General features: G+C 37.4%; 1 protein-coding gene across 2 annotated transcripts in view; it reads right to left on the bottom strand.

Moving 5' to 3' along the window:
- LAMA2 (laminin subunit alpha 2) overlaps nucleotides 1–15,542 on the bottom strand; it is a 694,677-nt gene that overhangs the window by 230,845 nt on the left and 448,290 nt on the right. For both annotated transcript variants that reach the window (XM_070795552.1, XM_070795553.1), the window contains exons 21-23: nucleotides 11,505–11,685; nucleotides 5,634–5,770; nucleotides 165–401 (exon numbers count right to left, since the gene is read on the bottom strand). In XM_070795552.1, the coding sequence (XP_070651653.1) occupies nucleotides 165–401; nucleotides 5,634–5,770; nucleotides 11,505–11,685 (555 nt within the window). The remainder of the gene's footprint in view (nucleotides 1–164; nucleotides 402–5,633; nucleotides 5,771–11,504; nucleotides 11,686–15,542) is intronic.

Raw genomic sequence — 15,542 nt, 5'->3', positions numbered from 1 at the left:
TGCTTATCTGTATATCAGGAAAAGTCTCTGCGTCTGGCAATGAATTTTCGTATGTCCTTCTTTTCAGCTTAATGATGCAGGAATAAATAACTGAAGTTAAAACAGCAATGCACATAGAACTGAGTAAGGTTTTTTTTTCCTTCCTAAATTTCAGCAGCGCATACCTTACAAGTACACTGCCCAGTCTGATCGATGCAGGAGCATTTTTTAGTCTCTAAATCACAGGTTGAGTCATCAGTCCCTGACAGGAAGCAGTCACAGGGACTGCAGTGAGGGTAGTTCCAGTGACCTCGAGTGCACTCTGTACATTTTGCACCAGAGAATTTTGGATGACACTTGCACTGGCCCGTGTTTAGATCGCACTGGAAATCCAAGGAGCCTACTGAGCTGCAGTTACAAGCCTACAGAGGAGATGAAAATAGCAACAGTTAATACCATTTCACAGGCAATATCTTTAAATTTTAATTCTAATGCTTCTATGCTTCCATTAAGTACATATTAATCATGTGTCTGTTATATGCTTTGTACTGTTCTAGCTGAGTCGCTTGGGAAACACTGGTGAACATAATGCTAAAATTGCTTCCTGCACTTACTAAAATATATGAGTGTCCAGAAACCATAAAGCTATTGAATAAGAAAGAAACTGCATTTTCTCTCTTTGTGGTGAGGAGGAGTTAGGTATAGATTTTCTTCAAACACCTCTTGTTTCAAAGAGTGAACTTCTGACAAAGCCATTTTACCTTATCATTTCCTTTTTACAGCATTTAGTGTTTAGAGACATATATTACAGTTTAATCAAGGGAAAGAATATATAAATATAACACAATGGAATAAGCATGATATAATAGGCGAAGTGCAAAATCCTATGAGAGTATACAAAAAGTACCAAACCAGATGTGGGGAAGCCAGGAAGAATTTAGAGGAAAAATGATACTAGGGTTTTTTTTTCGAGTTAAGTTTTGCAGACAGGCCCAATTTGAAGTGTCTTGCCAGTAACCTTTTTTTCTTCTTCCTAGATATACTAGATATATATATATATCTAGTATATATATATAGATATTCCTAGATATATTCTCATAATTTATATAATATGATATCTTGCTAGAAATTTATACAAGTTTGAGTCTTTTAAAAAATTAATTTACTGGAATATGGTGAACTCTTTCAGTTTGAGAATACAATTGTTTTTTAATTCAGTACTATTTCTTCAACTTTGTTTTTGATTTTTACTTCTGTTCTAATTTATCAATTTTCTTCTTCAGAATCACCTGTAATTCTTGAAGTACATAATTTCTATCTGTCAAATCTATAATTTACTAATGTCTTCTGTAGTCATCTCCCTATTTGCCTCTCCAATTTGTTCTCCATTTTGTCCTTGCTATCCTAACACAGTGAAAATTCTGTTGTATGTATATAACATCAATGCTTATTTTAATTACAGTATTGCATTTTTAGCTTCTTTTCAATAATTTTTTTGTTTCATCTCAGCAGCAATTTTCAATTTGCTGCTCATCCACATATCTCGTCTTCTATTCCTTAAGGCTTTCTGCTTCTGATTTAGAGCTCAAAGCTCCTTGAATTTAAATGAAAATTTAAGTGAATTACTAAAATGTTATTTAAGATCTTGGAATACATCATTTTCAGAGATCAGCTGTGCCAAGGATCTCTCTGCTGTCTCTGAGCTCTAAACTCACTCCTCTTTGCCTTGTTTTATGACATTACAGTTAAACCTCTACGGACATTTCCCCCTGGCCAGTAACAGAATGTTAAACTTAGTCTTTAGAGGGTCCAGGAGAGACCCAAATAAGGCCATGGTCATGGAAAGACATTTCTCTTCTGGGTTGTGGTTCTTCTTTACTATCATCATCACTATTATTTACTTATTTAGCATGGGAGCCCGGAGGCCCATAAAGAATCCCAAGCTGTGCCATCAGGCCACTCTCTCCCCTGCTGTTTAGGTCTGCACTCAAGCACTGACCATGACAGGCTGCTTCTCAGCAGCTCCAGCAAGTCTGCATCCTCCAGTAACGATGGGCAGTGTCTATAGGCCAGCACTTGCCCATAAACTCTGGCAAGTTATTTATTATCGTTGTCGTTGTTGCTGTTGTACCACCAGCAGGCTGTGTAGCCCTGTGGTTGCCACAGTCTCTTCAAAGATGTCTGAACCCAAGTATTGTTGGGAGTGGAGAACGGGGGAAGACCTTGCTTCCTTTACAGTCCACCCCCTTACCCTTGGGGCTTCCCTGATAGCTCAGGTAAACAACCTGCTTGCAATGCAGGAGACTCAGGTTTGATCCTCAGGTCAGGAAGATTCCCCTAAAGGGACTGGCTACTCACTCCAGTATTCTTGCCTGGAGAATCCCAGAGACAGAGGATCTGGCGGGTCCAAGGGGTCACAAAGGGTAGGATACAACTGAGTGCCTAACACTTTCATTTTCCCCTCAGCCTGGAAGTAGTAGCTACTCTTTTGGATCTTCCAGTGAAGTAGCTTCAGTAGATCTTCCTGAAGTAGCTACCACTTCAGGATCTTTCATATCCGTTTTTTATCCTTTTTGTAACTAACTTTTATCAGTTAACAATTCTTTATATTCTACTTTCCCTGTTTATTCCCTGGTGGTTCAGATGGTAAAGCGTCTGCCTGCAATGCAGGAGACCTGGGTTCGATCCCTGGGTTGGGAAGATCCCCTGGAGAAGGAAATGGCAACCCAATCCAGTACTCTTGCCTGGAAAATCCCATGGACAGAGGAGCCTGGTAAGCTATGGTCCACGGGGTCGCAAAGAGTCGGACACAACTGAACGACTTCACTTTCTTTCTTTCTTTCTTTCCCTGTTTAAGTTTCCCTGGTGTGGTTTCTGTCTCCCTAGAGGGTATCACCTCTCTCTGTGTCTGAGTTTACCACCATCAGGGTTTGTACTTAGTCTATGACCTGACTCTTTTCGGTGCTTTCCTATTAATCTTCCTCCTCAGAACTACAGCTCTATGGAAGACTCATACACATAGTGACTTGCCAGATTTCCAGATCCAAGTCTGGCTGGATCTCACTTGGCATTTCTCACACTTTCATTGCTCAGCTCAATTCTTACATTCACCACTACTAAAGCAATTCCTGCTTCTGCTCCTGCCAAGAACTGAGTTATGGGACACCTCTTTCCAGGTTGTGATGTACAATCACCAGAGTCCCATCTATTATCTCTTTCCTGTCCAAATGTTTGGTAAAATATCTTCTCAGATTCTGATGTTAAAATATCACCTGGCCTTATTTTTGGTATCTTTATGATTCAGTATTTTTCTGTCTTCACTGTTCTCCAGTAAAAAGGCCTGCAGTATGGGATGCTGCTAAAAGTTATGTTAAACTCAAAGGACTAAAAGTGATTATTTATTACACTACAAACATTGCCATAGTTTCAAAAGCATAGAACAAAGCACTTCATCACGCCAAGTAACTTGTTCTTATAGAACATCAGATGTAGAATGAGAATTCAAAATAAGGATGACTGACTTATCCACTTAAGTAATTTTTCCTTACTTATTTAAACAAAATTGGCCATAATCAGAAATATAAATCTATGGTATGTTATGGAAACTATAATCACGTAATAAATTTTAAAAATGTCTTATGATATATTTAACTAAAATAAATGTATTAGATTTTATTAACTAAAATAACTTTCTTGAGACTTAAAAAAATTATGAAATGTCTATTTCTCAATTTATTAGATAAAAGGAAAGCATTAATTCTTAAAAACCAGTCAAAAAATTGGGACATTTTCAAATTGGGAAGTTTATTCAGGAAGTTATAGTAGAGAATAAATGAGACTATTAACCATATGTTTAGATGACACTGCAGCCAACATGAAACTTAAATCATAATTAGCTGTAATGTTTGTTTAGCAATAGAGGATTTATGCACTGTTCCCCTGCTAGTGAAAGATGGCAGGCTTTATATTCTACTTCAATAAAGGCTCAAATGATGTGTGTGCTCACACCTCAGCACAGAGAAATTATCCATGACACAAGGAAAGCTATAAATCTCAAAAAATCACTGTTCATTTATAGTCAAAAAAGATTTTAAATAGTAGAATACATCCTCATAAATAATTGTGAGGGCTCTATAAATTGTTTATAATTGTTCATAATGATTAAGTGTCTAGCTATTCAGAAATTTAGATTTGTAACAGTGGTTCAAAGTAATTAAAAAATTTCAATCAACTTCAGTCAACATAGTATTTACTCAATGATCAGTAAATGTAATGATAGAAAACATATAAATATTAAAAAAAAACTTGGCCTAGGGTCTTCCCTGGTAGTCCAGTGGTTAAGAGTCCACTTTGCAATGCATGGGGCGCAGGTTAGATTCCCTGGTCCAGAAGATCCCGACATGCCATGGAGTGACTAAGCCTATGCACCGAAACTACTGAGCCTGCATTCTACAGCCCTTGAGTGGCAACTACTGAGCTCAGGTATAGCAACTGCTGAAGCCTGTGCACCTTAGAGCCCATGTTCCACAAGAGAAGCCACTGCAATGAGAAATCTGCATTCCACAATGAGTGAGCAGCCCTCCCTTGCTGCAACTGGAGAAAGCCCGCCCACAGCAACGAAGACCCAGCACAGCCGAAAATAGCTAAAATAACGTAAATAAATAAAATTATTGAAAAAACCTTACTTGGTCTGCATTCATCCATCATCTGTTGCAAAGCAAAACCTGGCAGTCATCCCTTAGCCTTCGCTTTCTTATTCCTTAAATAAATTAATTCAGCCATATCTTATTCAGTCATAAGAGTTGTAACTTAACCTTCCTTCTAAACACTAGTGGATAATTGAGGCCAAGCTGCTATGGGGCTTCCCTGGTAGCTCAGTGGTAAAGTATCTGCCTGCAGTGCAGGAGCCACAGGATACACAGGTTTGATCCCTGGGTTGGGAAGATCTCCTGAAGGAGGGCATGGCAACCCACTCTAATGTTCTTGCCTGGAGAATCCCATGGACAGAGAGGCCTTGCAGGCTACAGTTTATGGGGTCCCAAAGAGTGGGACATGAATGACTTAGCACACACACACAAGCTTCTATCAACTCTCACCAACATTTTTGCAACCGCCTTATAAGCAACCTTCTGCCCTGAAGCTGTATAAATTTCTCTAAATGTGAGTCTGGCCATATCACTTACTATGGTTCACTCATGGAAAAAATGGGGGAATTTTGTAAGCTAAAGGTTGTTTAAATGACTTCAGAATCCTCTCAACTAGCTCCCCAAAACTGATATCTAGGTAAAATTTTGGGGGAATTCTTGTGGATTTTTAAAAAATTCATTCTTAATTTCCTTGTACTTTGGAGATATATTAACATTTCATTGTGTGTAGGTATGAAGTTAGAGATGTTTCTAGTTTTATTTTATAATTTTTGGGTCTTTGTCTTCCTTTTTTGAAAGTATCATGGATTAAGCTATATAAATGTGTACTTGCTTTACTCATCTTTCCTATAAGTAAAATGTAAGATAATGATCGATTCTGCAATCATGCTATAGCAATAGATCTGTATCGTTTCGTAATACTGACTCTTGAAATGCCCAACTACAGAGTTCTACCAAAATAGAAATCCTTAAATGACATTATGAGATGAAATAAAGCAATTCACTCACCTTACAACCAGTGGTGATGCTGTGGCCCCAGGTACGAGGTGCACATTTAGAACATTTCTCTCCAATGGTATTGGGTGGGCAAATGCATCGACCAGTCTTTGGGTCACAGTTATTACCCAGATGGGAACAGTCACAAGCTTCACAGGTGAAAGGATTAAAAAAGAAAAAAAAAATGATATAAAGTGTTGAATTTTTTGTTTGTGGGTTTCTCTGTGATTTATGCTGTTTTATTTTCCATACTATAGTTAAAGATCCTTGAAAATGACAACTCACTTCATTCATTTTTCATATCATAGTACCGTATAATTCCCCAGGAGGAGGGCATGGCAACCCACTCCAGTATTTTGGCCTGGAGAATCCCATGGACAGAAGAGCCTGGGCTATGGTCTACAGGGTTGCAAGGAGTCAGACACGACTGAAGCGACTGAGCACACATGCACACAAGCATAGTATACACCAGAGTGGTTATTCAGTAAATATATACTGAGTTTCACTAATAGCTTAAAAATTTCAAACATTTTTAGCTTTTTGATTAGGGATAAAAGGAACTGATATATCAGATTTCCTGTTAACTGTATTCCCTTATATCTAAATACTATAAGGTTAATTGTTTTTAGATTTAAGTTCATAACTAAACATAACTATGGGCTTCCCTCATAGCTCAGTTGGTAAAGAATCTGCCTGCAGGAGATCAGGGTTCAATCCCTGTGTCAGGAAGATCCCCTGGAGAAGGAAGTGGCAACACACTCCAGCATTTTGGCCTGGAGAATTCCATGGACAGAGGAGTCCATGGAGTCGCAAGAGTCAGATACAACTTAGTGACTAAACCACCACCAAGTTCATAACTAATTTTCATGATCTATAGATTAATATTTCCTTCCTGTGAAGAGTGAAAACATCCGTGTCCATTACACGTTCTCAAAGAATGCAAACATAAGATCTGAAGAAAAACAAAAAGATTTGACAGATCTTCAAAGCCATCCAAGACAAGGAAGGCATCCAAGGCCACTTTTAGCTACAGTTGACTCAGTTGCTGAGTACTTTTTACTGCACCATTTCAAATCAAAGAAGTGAAAGAAATAAAAATGCCATCAAATACTCAGATTCAAATAGAAGACTAATGTTATAAGAAATCTTTTAGTTAGTTACATGATGATTAAATCCTTTAAAAATACATTTAGGATATTTAAGTTCACTTTTCAAGGGGTCACACTTATCATTGCTCACAGGATCCTACCCCAGCTGTGGAAAATGTTTAGCACAACACTTGACATAAATGTTAGCCATTGTTTATTATTATTATTATTATTGTTGTGCTGATTTTAAGCCAAAGGACTTACTTTATGTGTACCACTTACTAAGAAAAAAATGCTTCACAATATGCTTAAATTTATGGGCTAAACAATGTCTTGGGACAGTTTGAATCATTACTTGCAAATAGAAATTAACCATTCAGTTAGGGAGTTTGAGATGGACATGTATACACCTCTATATTTAAAATGATACTTTATGGCCATTCAGTTCAGTTTCTCAGTCACGTCTGACTCTGTGACCCCATAGACTGCAGCACACCAAGCTTTTTTGTCCATCACCAACTTGCAGAGCTTACTCAGACTCATGTCCATTGAGTCGGTGATGCCATCCAACCATCTCATCCTCTGTTGTCCCCTTCTCCTCCCGCCTTTAATCTTCCCCAGCATCAGGGTCTTTTCAAATGAGTAAGTTCTTCCCATCAGGTGGCAAAAGTATTGGAGTTTCAGCTTCAGCATCAGTCCTTCAATGAATACTCAGGACTGATTTCCTTTAGGATGGACTGGTTGGGTCTCCGTACAGTCCAAGAGACTCTCAAGAGTTTCCTCCAACACCACAGTTCAAAAGCATCAATTCTTGGTGCTCAGCTTTCTTTATAGTCCAACTCTCATATCCATACATGACTACTGAAAAATTCATAGCTTTGACTAGACAGACCTTTTTGGCAATGTAATGTCTCTGATTTTTAATATGCTCTCTAGGTTGGACACAGCTTTTCTTCCAAAGAACAAGCGTCTTAAAATTCATGGCTGCAGTCACCATCTGCCATGATTTTGGAACCCAAAATTTAAGTCTGTCTGTTTCCATTCTCTCCCCATCTATTTGCCATGAAGTGATGGGACCAGATGCTATGATCTTAGTTTTCTAAATGCTGAGTTTTCAGCCAACTTTTTCACTCTCATCTTTCACTTTCATCAAGAGGCTCTTTAGTTCTTCTTTGCTTTCTGCCATAGGGTGGTGTCATCTGCCTATCTGAGGTTATTGATATTTCTCCTGGCAAGCTTGATTCCAGCTTGTACTTCATCCAGCCCAGCATTTCACATGATGTACAAAAGTATAAAAGTTATACTGTGTAAAAGTTAAATAAGCAGGGTGACAATATACAGCCTTGACATACTCCTTGCCCAATTTGGAATCAGTCTGTTGTTCCATGTCCAGTTCTAACTGTTGCTTCCTGACCTGCATATAGATTTCTTAGGAAGCAGGTCAGGTGGTCTGGCATTCCCATCTCTTTAAGAATTTTCCATAGTTTGTTGTGATCCACACAGTCAAAGGCTTTGATGTAGTCATAAAGCAGAGGTAGATGCTTTTCTGGAACTCTCTTGCTTTTTCGATGACCCAGAGGATGTTGGCAGTTTGATCTCTGGTTCCTCTGCCTTTTCTAAATCCAGTTTGAACATCTGGATGTTTATGGTTCAAGCACTGTTGAAGACTGACTTGGATAATTTTAGGCATTACTTTGCTAGTGTGTGAGATGAGTCCAGTTGTGGAGTAGTTTGAGCATTCCTTGGTATTGCCTTTCTTTGAAGTTGGAATGAAAACTGACCTTTTCCAGTCCTGTGGCCACTGCTGAGTTTTCCAAATTTGCTGACATATTGAGTGCAGCACTTTCATAGGATCATCTTTTAGGATTTAAAATAGCTCAACTGGAATTCCATCACCTCCACTAGCTTTGTTCATAGTGATGCTTCCTAAGGCCCACTTGACTTCACATTCCAGGATGTCTGGCTCTAGGTGAGTGATCACATCATCGTGGTTATCTCGGTCATGAAGATCTTTTTTGTATTGTTTTTTGTATACTCTTGCCACCTCTTCTTAATATCTTCTGTTTCTGTTAGGTCCATACCATTTCTGTCCTTTATTGTGCCCATCTTTGCATGAAATATTCCCTTGGTATCTCTAATTTTCTTGAAGAGATCTCTAGTCTTTCCCATTCTATTGTTTTCCTCTATTTCTTTGCATTGATCTCTGAGGAAGGCTTTCTTATCTCTCCTTGCTATTGTTTGGAACCCTGCATTCAAATGGGTATATCTTTCTTTTCTCCTTTGCCTTTAGCTTCTCTTCTTTTCTCAGCTATTTGTAAGGCATCCTCAGACAACCATTTTACCTTTTTTCATTTCTTTTTCTTGGAGATGGTCTTGATCCCTGCCTCATGTACAATGTCATGAACCTCAATCCATAGTTCTTCAGCCACTCTCACATCTAATTCCTTGAATCTATTTCTCACTTCCACTGTATAATTGTAAGGGATTTGATTTTAGTCATACATGAATGGTCTAGTGGTTTTTCCCTACTTTCTTCAATTTAAGTCTGAATTTGGCAATAAGGAGTTCATGATCTGAGCCACAGTCAGTTCTCAGTCTTGTTTTTGCTGACTGTATAGAGCTTCTCCATCTTAGGCTGCAAAGTATATAATCTATCCGATTTCAGTATTGACCATCAAGTGATGTCCATGTGTAGAGTCTTCTCTTGTGTTGTTGGAAGAGGGTGTTTGTTATGAGCAATGACTTCTCTTGGCAAAACTCCGTTAGCCTTTGCCTGCTTCATTTTGTATTCCAAGGACAAATTTGCCTGTTAATCCAGGTATCTCTTGACTTCATACTTTTTCATTCCACTCCCCTATAATGAAAAGGACATCTTTTTTGGGTGTTAGTGGTAGAAGGTCTTGCAGGTATTCATAGAACTGTTCAGCTTCAGCTTCTTCAGCACTACTGGTTGGGGCATAGACTTGGATTACTGTGATATTGAATGGTTTGCCTTGGAAATGAACAGAGATTATTTTGTCTTTTTTGAGATTGCATCCAGGTACTGCATTTCAAACTCTTTTGTTGACTATGACGGCTACTCCACTTCTTCTAAAGGACTCTTGCCCACAGTAGTAGATGGCCATTAAGTCACCTAATTCTTACAAAACCCAAGTGAGGCAGATACTATTATTTCCCTAATTTAATAGATGAAATTTGCAGGGTACAGTGAGGTGAGGTCACTCAGTCAAGGTCATATAATAATTGTTGGTGGTGTGCAGTGATAAGTTGCTTCAGTCATGTCTGACTCTTTGAGACGCTATGGACCGACCATAGCCCACCAGACTCTTCTGTCCATGGGATTCTCCTGGCAAGAATACTCGAGTGGGTTGCCACGCCCTCCTCCAGGGGATCTTCCTGACCCAGCGATTGAACCCACATCTCTAAAGTGGGAGAGCCACTAAACAAATCCAGGCTCTTTGGTGAGAGTCATGTTTTCAACCATAATGCTACCCTGCTGTTTTATGCTTAAAAAATTTTTTTTTTCTGTTCTGCTTCTTTGGCTTAGAATGCTACTAGGTTTGCATTTCTAAAATGTTATCATCATTTCATCATTTTAAAATAATGTTTTTGATATTTATAATTTCTGGTAGTGGATATATTTGAATTTGTAGCACTTTTTCTTCAATTAATATTAAGTAAAAATGCTAGTGAGAGTTGTTTTTATAAAGAATAGAGTACATTTTAAAATGCAGCCTTATATACTTTTTAGTAACTACAGATATTGTCTTAGAGATTATACATAGATTCTTAGAAGATCTATAATAATAATATTCAGAATAATTTATAATGGCTTAATTTATGATAAAAACTGTTCATCAGAAGTAGTTGAGAATATCTTTAGGGTATTGGCTTTTAATGTTATTCTTCCCACCCCTAACATAATTTTCTTTAGTAGTCAATAATCATGTCTTAAAATCTTGTCATGTATTTATCATGTTCTGAAAGCGTACGAGTATCATCAATGTTGTACTACTGAGTTTAGTAAATGAGAGTAATACTCTACCAAGTGATTATTGGAATAGAGGTCGATTCCAACTTAGTAGTATAAAATCAAGGCAAATGCTCAAACTTTACTCTCATCTGTACTGTTAATTCCTATTTTCTTAATTCAGGATCTGTAGGAAGGCTGTGGCTAGACACATAAGAACCCTGCTTGAGGGAGCCAGCGTTAGCAACCCCAGCTTACATTTTCTCTGGAACTAACAAACATCTACAGCCAATCTATTTTGCTCTCAGAACATCACAGTTTTCAAGGCACCTGAAAGTGGATGAAAACATTTTTTTTTTTTTTTTTTTACCGTACCAGAAAAAGATATTAACTTCCCTGATTGTTGTACCAATTTTGCAACAGGAAAAGGGAAAGTTGAACTATATTAGCTTGGGAGTAAAGTTTAAACCAAGGTAACATTGGCACCAGAAAAATTGAACATCTCTTTGAGGCTGCAGTACCCTTTGAGTGACTGGCTGGACAGAGGTCACAGACGGAGGGAGACAGCAGAACTGGGATCTGCTGATGGATTTTTATTGCAGGCACAGCTATTTACAGGGCAGTGTTTCAGATTACAATGTATTTCCTTTAACTTATTAAAAACATATGTCAAGCATTAGGTTAAGCATTTTTTTGTATTATATGTTTGCCTGTTGTCTTGGTGTATTTCATTTAATCTCTGGCAACCTTGTAGAACAAACTGCTATAGAAGCCTAAATACCAAACCAGGTAATAAATGCATTGAGCTTAGTCTCATTTACAGACCTGTGCATCCGCCTTCTTGGAAGTTGAAATAGCCGTGGGCACAGCGATCACATTTCTTTCCTGTTACTCCTGGCTGGCACCAACATTGACCACTCTCTTCACAGTCAAATGATTTGGACCCAAAGGAATTGCAGTTGCAGGGGATACACCCCCTTGCTGATTGGAGGCCAAAGGTTTCAGGCTGGCATAGAAGCAGAATGAGAAAAATTAGATTTAAATCAATTAATTCACAATGGCACTAGATGCACTGCAAGATCAGGTGGGAACAGAGGAGCCTGTGGGTTATAATGGTTCTTCAGTGATGTTATGACAATTGGACTATAATTTAATCTAGTGGACTTTTTCTACAATGTCCAAGAGAAAACTGCAATTACTCTGAAATTTCATTGAGATTATTGGTGGAATTAGGGTGTTATGATTCAGTCTGTGATATTTTCACCAGCCTTTCCCTATATGTCTCAAGATTCTAATGGCAATGTGGAAATAAGTGAGGATGGCAATTCTATTTAAAGAAAATTTTGGTTTCACTTCTAATAATCAGAATTGATTATTTTCAGACATTTTAAAGTCCTTTTACTGGTAAAAATGCTTTCAATATTATTGGGCAGCAGCCTAAAGTTAAAATAAATCTTTTTTCTCTTATATTGGGTCTAATTTTTGTCATATATCCATGAATACTTCAAATCATCATTATGGGGCTCACATGATAAATGTAACTCTTTGGTTATGCCTATACTGACAAAATAATTGGTGTAACTAACATCTAGTTTCTTGGGTTTCATCCTAACAATCAAAGTTGATTTGTGAGAACACATATCAGAGCACCAAATTAGGTAGATGAAGGGAAACTTCCATCTCTGATGAGTTATTCATATGCATATCCCTTATCTATTTGTAACAAGTGACCTTCCATGGCCCAGCATCACTAGCTTTGGCTGACTTTCTGGAAATGCGTGTTAGCAGACCTAGAATGACTACATTAGAAAATGCTGATGGATTAAAAATCATTCCTAGCAGAAAAGTGAAAAGCACATATCCTACTTAAAGTATGTCAGGGCTGTCTTTCAAGCAGAAGTTTGTCACATTATTATGATATTTTAATCTGGAAAATTAGTCTCAGTAATTACTTCTTTGTTAAACTAATTCTTATTTTGGAAAATTAGACTTAATAATTACTTCTTGGTAAAAATAAATCTTGCTATTTAATGTGAGCTACCCAAAGAGTAATGATTAAGCCTCATTATGTATTTTTGTCATTATTGTTAACAATATTAAAAATAAGTCCTATAAAACCAAATCATACTGAAAATTAGTCTCTTAAAATGATTGTTGCTAAGAATAGTTTTCTTTTTAAATCTAAAATGGGTTGATTATGGTTGATAATCATTTTAATCTTTACATTTGTTCTTCCTTTTATTTTTAGTTCATTTGTTTTTATGAAATAAATAAAATAAATAGCTCTTTATTTTATTTTAGTTCTTGATATTATTTTTAGTTCTAATTCAGATTCACTGTATAATTAAAGAAATTGTGTGACACTTGTAACAAATGACGTTACTTGATTTTGAAATTAATTATAGGAAAAAAGAAAACATGTAATATTTTTATTCATAAAAAGCAATTCAGTGTACAATTCTAAATACCAGGCCTAGAGAAATCGTCAGAAATTGAGAAAATGCATGCATGCTTATTACAGTATTATTTATCATAATAATGAGCAACCATAGAGGTACTTAAATGTTCAATGTTAGAGAAAAAGCTGAATAAAGTAAATTACGAGGCATTCATGTTATAAAATATATAAAATCATTAAAATCCTGTTTTGAAGCAATTTTAATGATATGAATATGGGTAGAATATAGCATTAAGTAAAATCTCAAAAAGCAGAATACAAAATTACATACACATTATGATTCTAATTACATACCCACAAAGGCACACATACCACTCAGATACAAACAAATAGAAACTTATATACATAGAAAAAAAGACTAGAGCATTACATAGTAACACTTTTTTAAAAAAGTAATATTTTGCATTTGTTTTTATTTCCTAAATTTTCTTGACTTAGAATGTGCATTGTAGGGATAGTACTTTATCTTTATCTTTACCTACTAAGTTTGCTTTACTTAGCATATCTATCTATACAAATATCCTTAATGGATAGACCAATAAAATAACTTTCAAATTACTACTTATTTTAAAAATTCCAAAGTTTATTATGTAAATAAATATATGAGAAGTAATGTCTCTATCATACTTTTCTAATATTTACCTAGTGTGGTTTTAAAACCTGAAAGTCAAAGTGGCTCAGTTGTGTCCGATTCTTTGTGACCCCATGGACTATACAGCCCATGGAATTCTCCAGGCCAGGATACTGGAGTGGGTAGCTGTTCCCTTCTCCAGGGGGTCTTCCCAACCCAGAGATTGAACCCAGGTCTCCCGCATTGCAGGTAGATTCTTTAACAGCTGAGCCACCAGGGAAGCCCAAGAATACTGGAGTGGGTGGCCTATCCCTTCTCCAGTGGATCTTCCCAACCCAGGAATTGAACCAGGTTCTCCTGCATTGCAGGCAGATTCTTTACCAACTGAGCTACAGTTATACCAAAACAAATATCACCAAATTTCAGTAATAAAATTTTAATAAATTGTTCAAAAATTTATCTCACAGTCCAGGGAAAACGCTGCAGTAAACAAATTTTAAAGAACATTCTTAGTAATTGAGATTAATGAGGTAAAACATATGGAGAAGCAAGTGCCTGCCTAGTCTCAGTGGGAAGTTTGATGAGCTCATATAATTTATTTTCATTTGGGATAATAATAAAAACTAGCACTTACATATTGTTCTTGCCAAGCAACATTTCTAAAGCCCTTTACAAATATGAACTCATTTAAATTCTTAAGACAATCCCGAAAGATAGTTATTATCATCAACTTTTTAGAGTGGTGAAACTGAGGCACAGAAGGGTCACATAATTTGTTCAGCAGCTAGCCAGTTGTGGAGTCAGGATTCCAAATCAGCCAGGCTGGCTTCAGAGTCTGTGCTCTTAGCTGTCACATATACTGTATCAGAGGAAAAGTGGTCTCAGAACAAAACACCACTCCATACATCAGGGCTGTAGGATATGTAGGAAGAGGGTGTGAATAAGGGTTAATAATTCTGCTGAATTTATGTTTTGGAGACATTTTTGCATGCTCATGCTCAGTCATATATGACTCTTTGCAACCCCATGGACTGCAGCCCACTAGGCTCCTCTGTCCATGGAACTTTTCAGGCAAGAATATTGGAGTCGATTGCGAGTTCCTCCACCAGGGAATCTTCCTGAACCAGGGATTGAAGCCACATCTCCTGAGTCTCCTGCATTGACAGGAGGATTCTTTAACACTTAAGCCACGTGGGAAAGCCCATTTTGGAGACATAGTGATCAGTTATGGTCCCTTTCTTTTACTCTAAATGTATGCATTTATTGCTGAAAAATATAATCTCTTTTAAAGATTTCTCCACTTAATAACAATAATAATAGTGTTTTATACACTCCTCTCACGACAACCTGGAGACAGCCATAGCGGTGCCTGGGAAGACCTCCCTGCAAGAGAGCCTGCGGTGGGAGTGTCACTAATTGACAAGCCCCAGCTTCCATTCTCTTGAATCTAGTGAATCATTCTAAGTCACATTTCTGCTAGTCAATTACTGGTACACTGAAGTACTCGAATCTTCCTGCTCCATCCAAGACTCCTCCAATGGGTAAGTTTTGCTTGGGCACTCCCAACTGGCCTGGCCAAGAATTTGAGATTTGGGCAGAATTCATTCAGTGAGTCTTTTCTATCCATAGTTTTTTCCCTCTCTCCTCCCACAGGGACAGACCCAACATTTCAGCACAAGTCTCCCTGCACATGATGCTCCATCCCCATTCCCCTTCACTGGAGTCTCCTCCAGTAAATCTCTTGGCATTTGCTCCTTGAAGGATCTGAGCCAACACACAAACTCTATGATGTAGTTCCTACTATGGATGAAGAAGCTGAATTACAAAAAGATAT

Source organism: Bos indicus, chromosome 9 (genome assembly GCF_029378745.1).
Source record: "Bos indicus isolate NIAB-ARS_2022 breed Sahiwal x Tharparkar chromosome 9, NIAB-ARS_B.indTharparkar_mat_pri_1.0, whole genome shotgun sequence".
Taxonomy (NCBI): Eukaryota; Metazoa; Chordata; class Mammalia; order Artiodactyla; family Bovidae; genus Bos; species Bos indicus.
The sequence above is the reverse complement of the archived record's forward strand: the minus strand, read 5'-3'. Positions and strand labels throughout refer to the sequence as shown.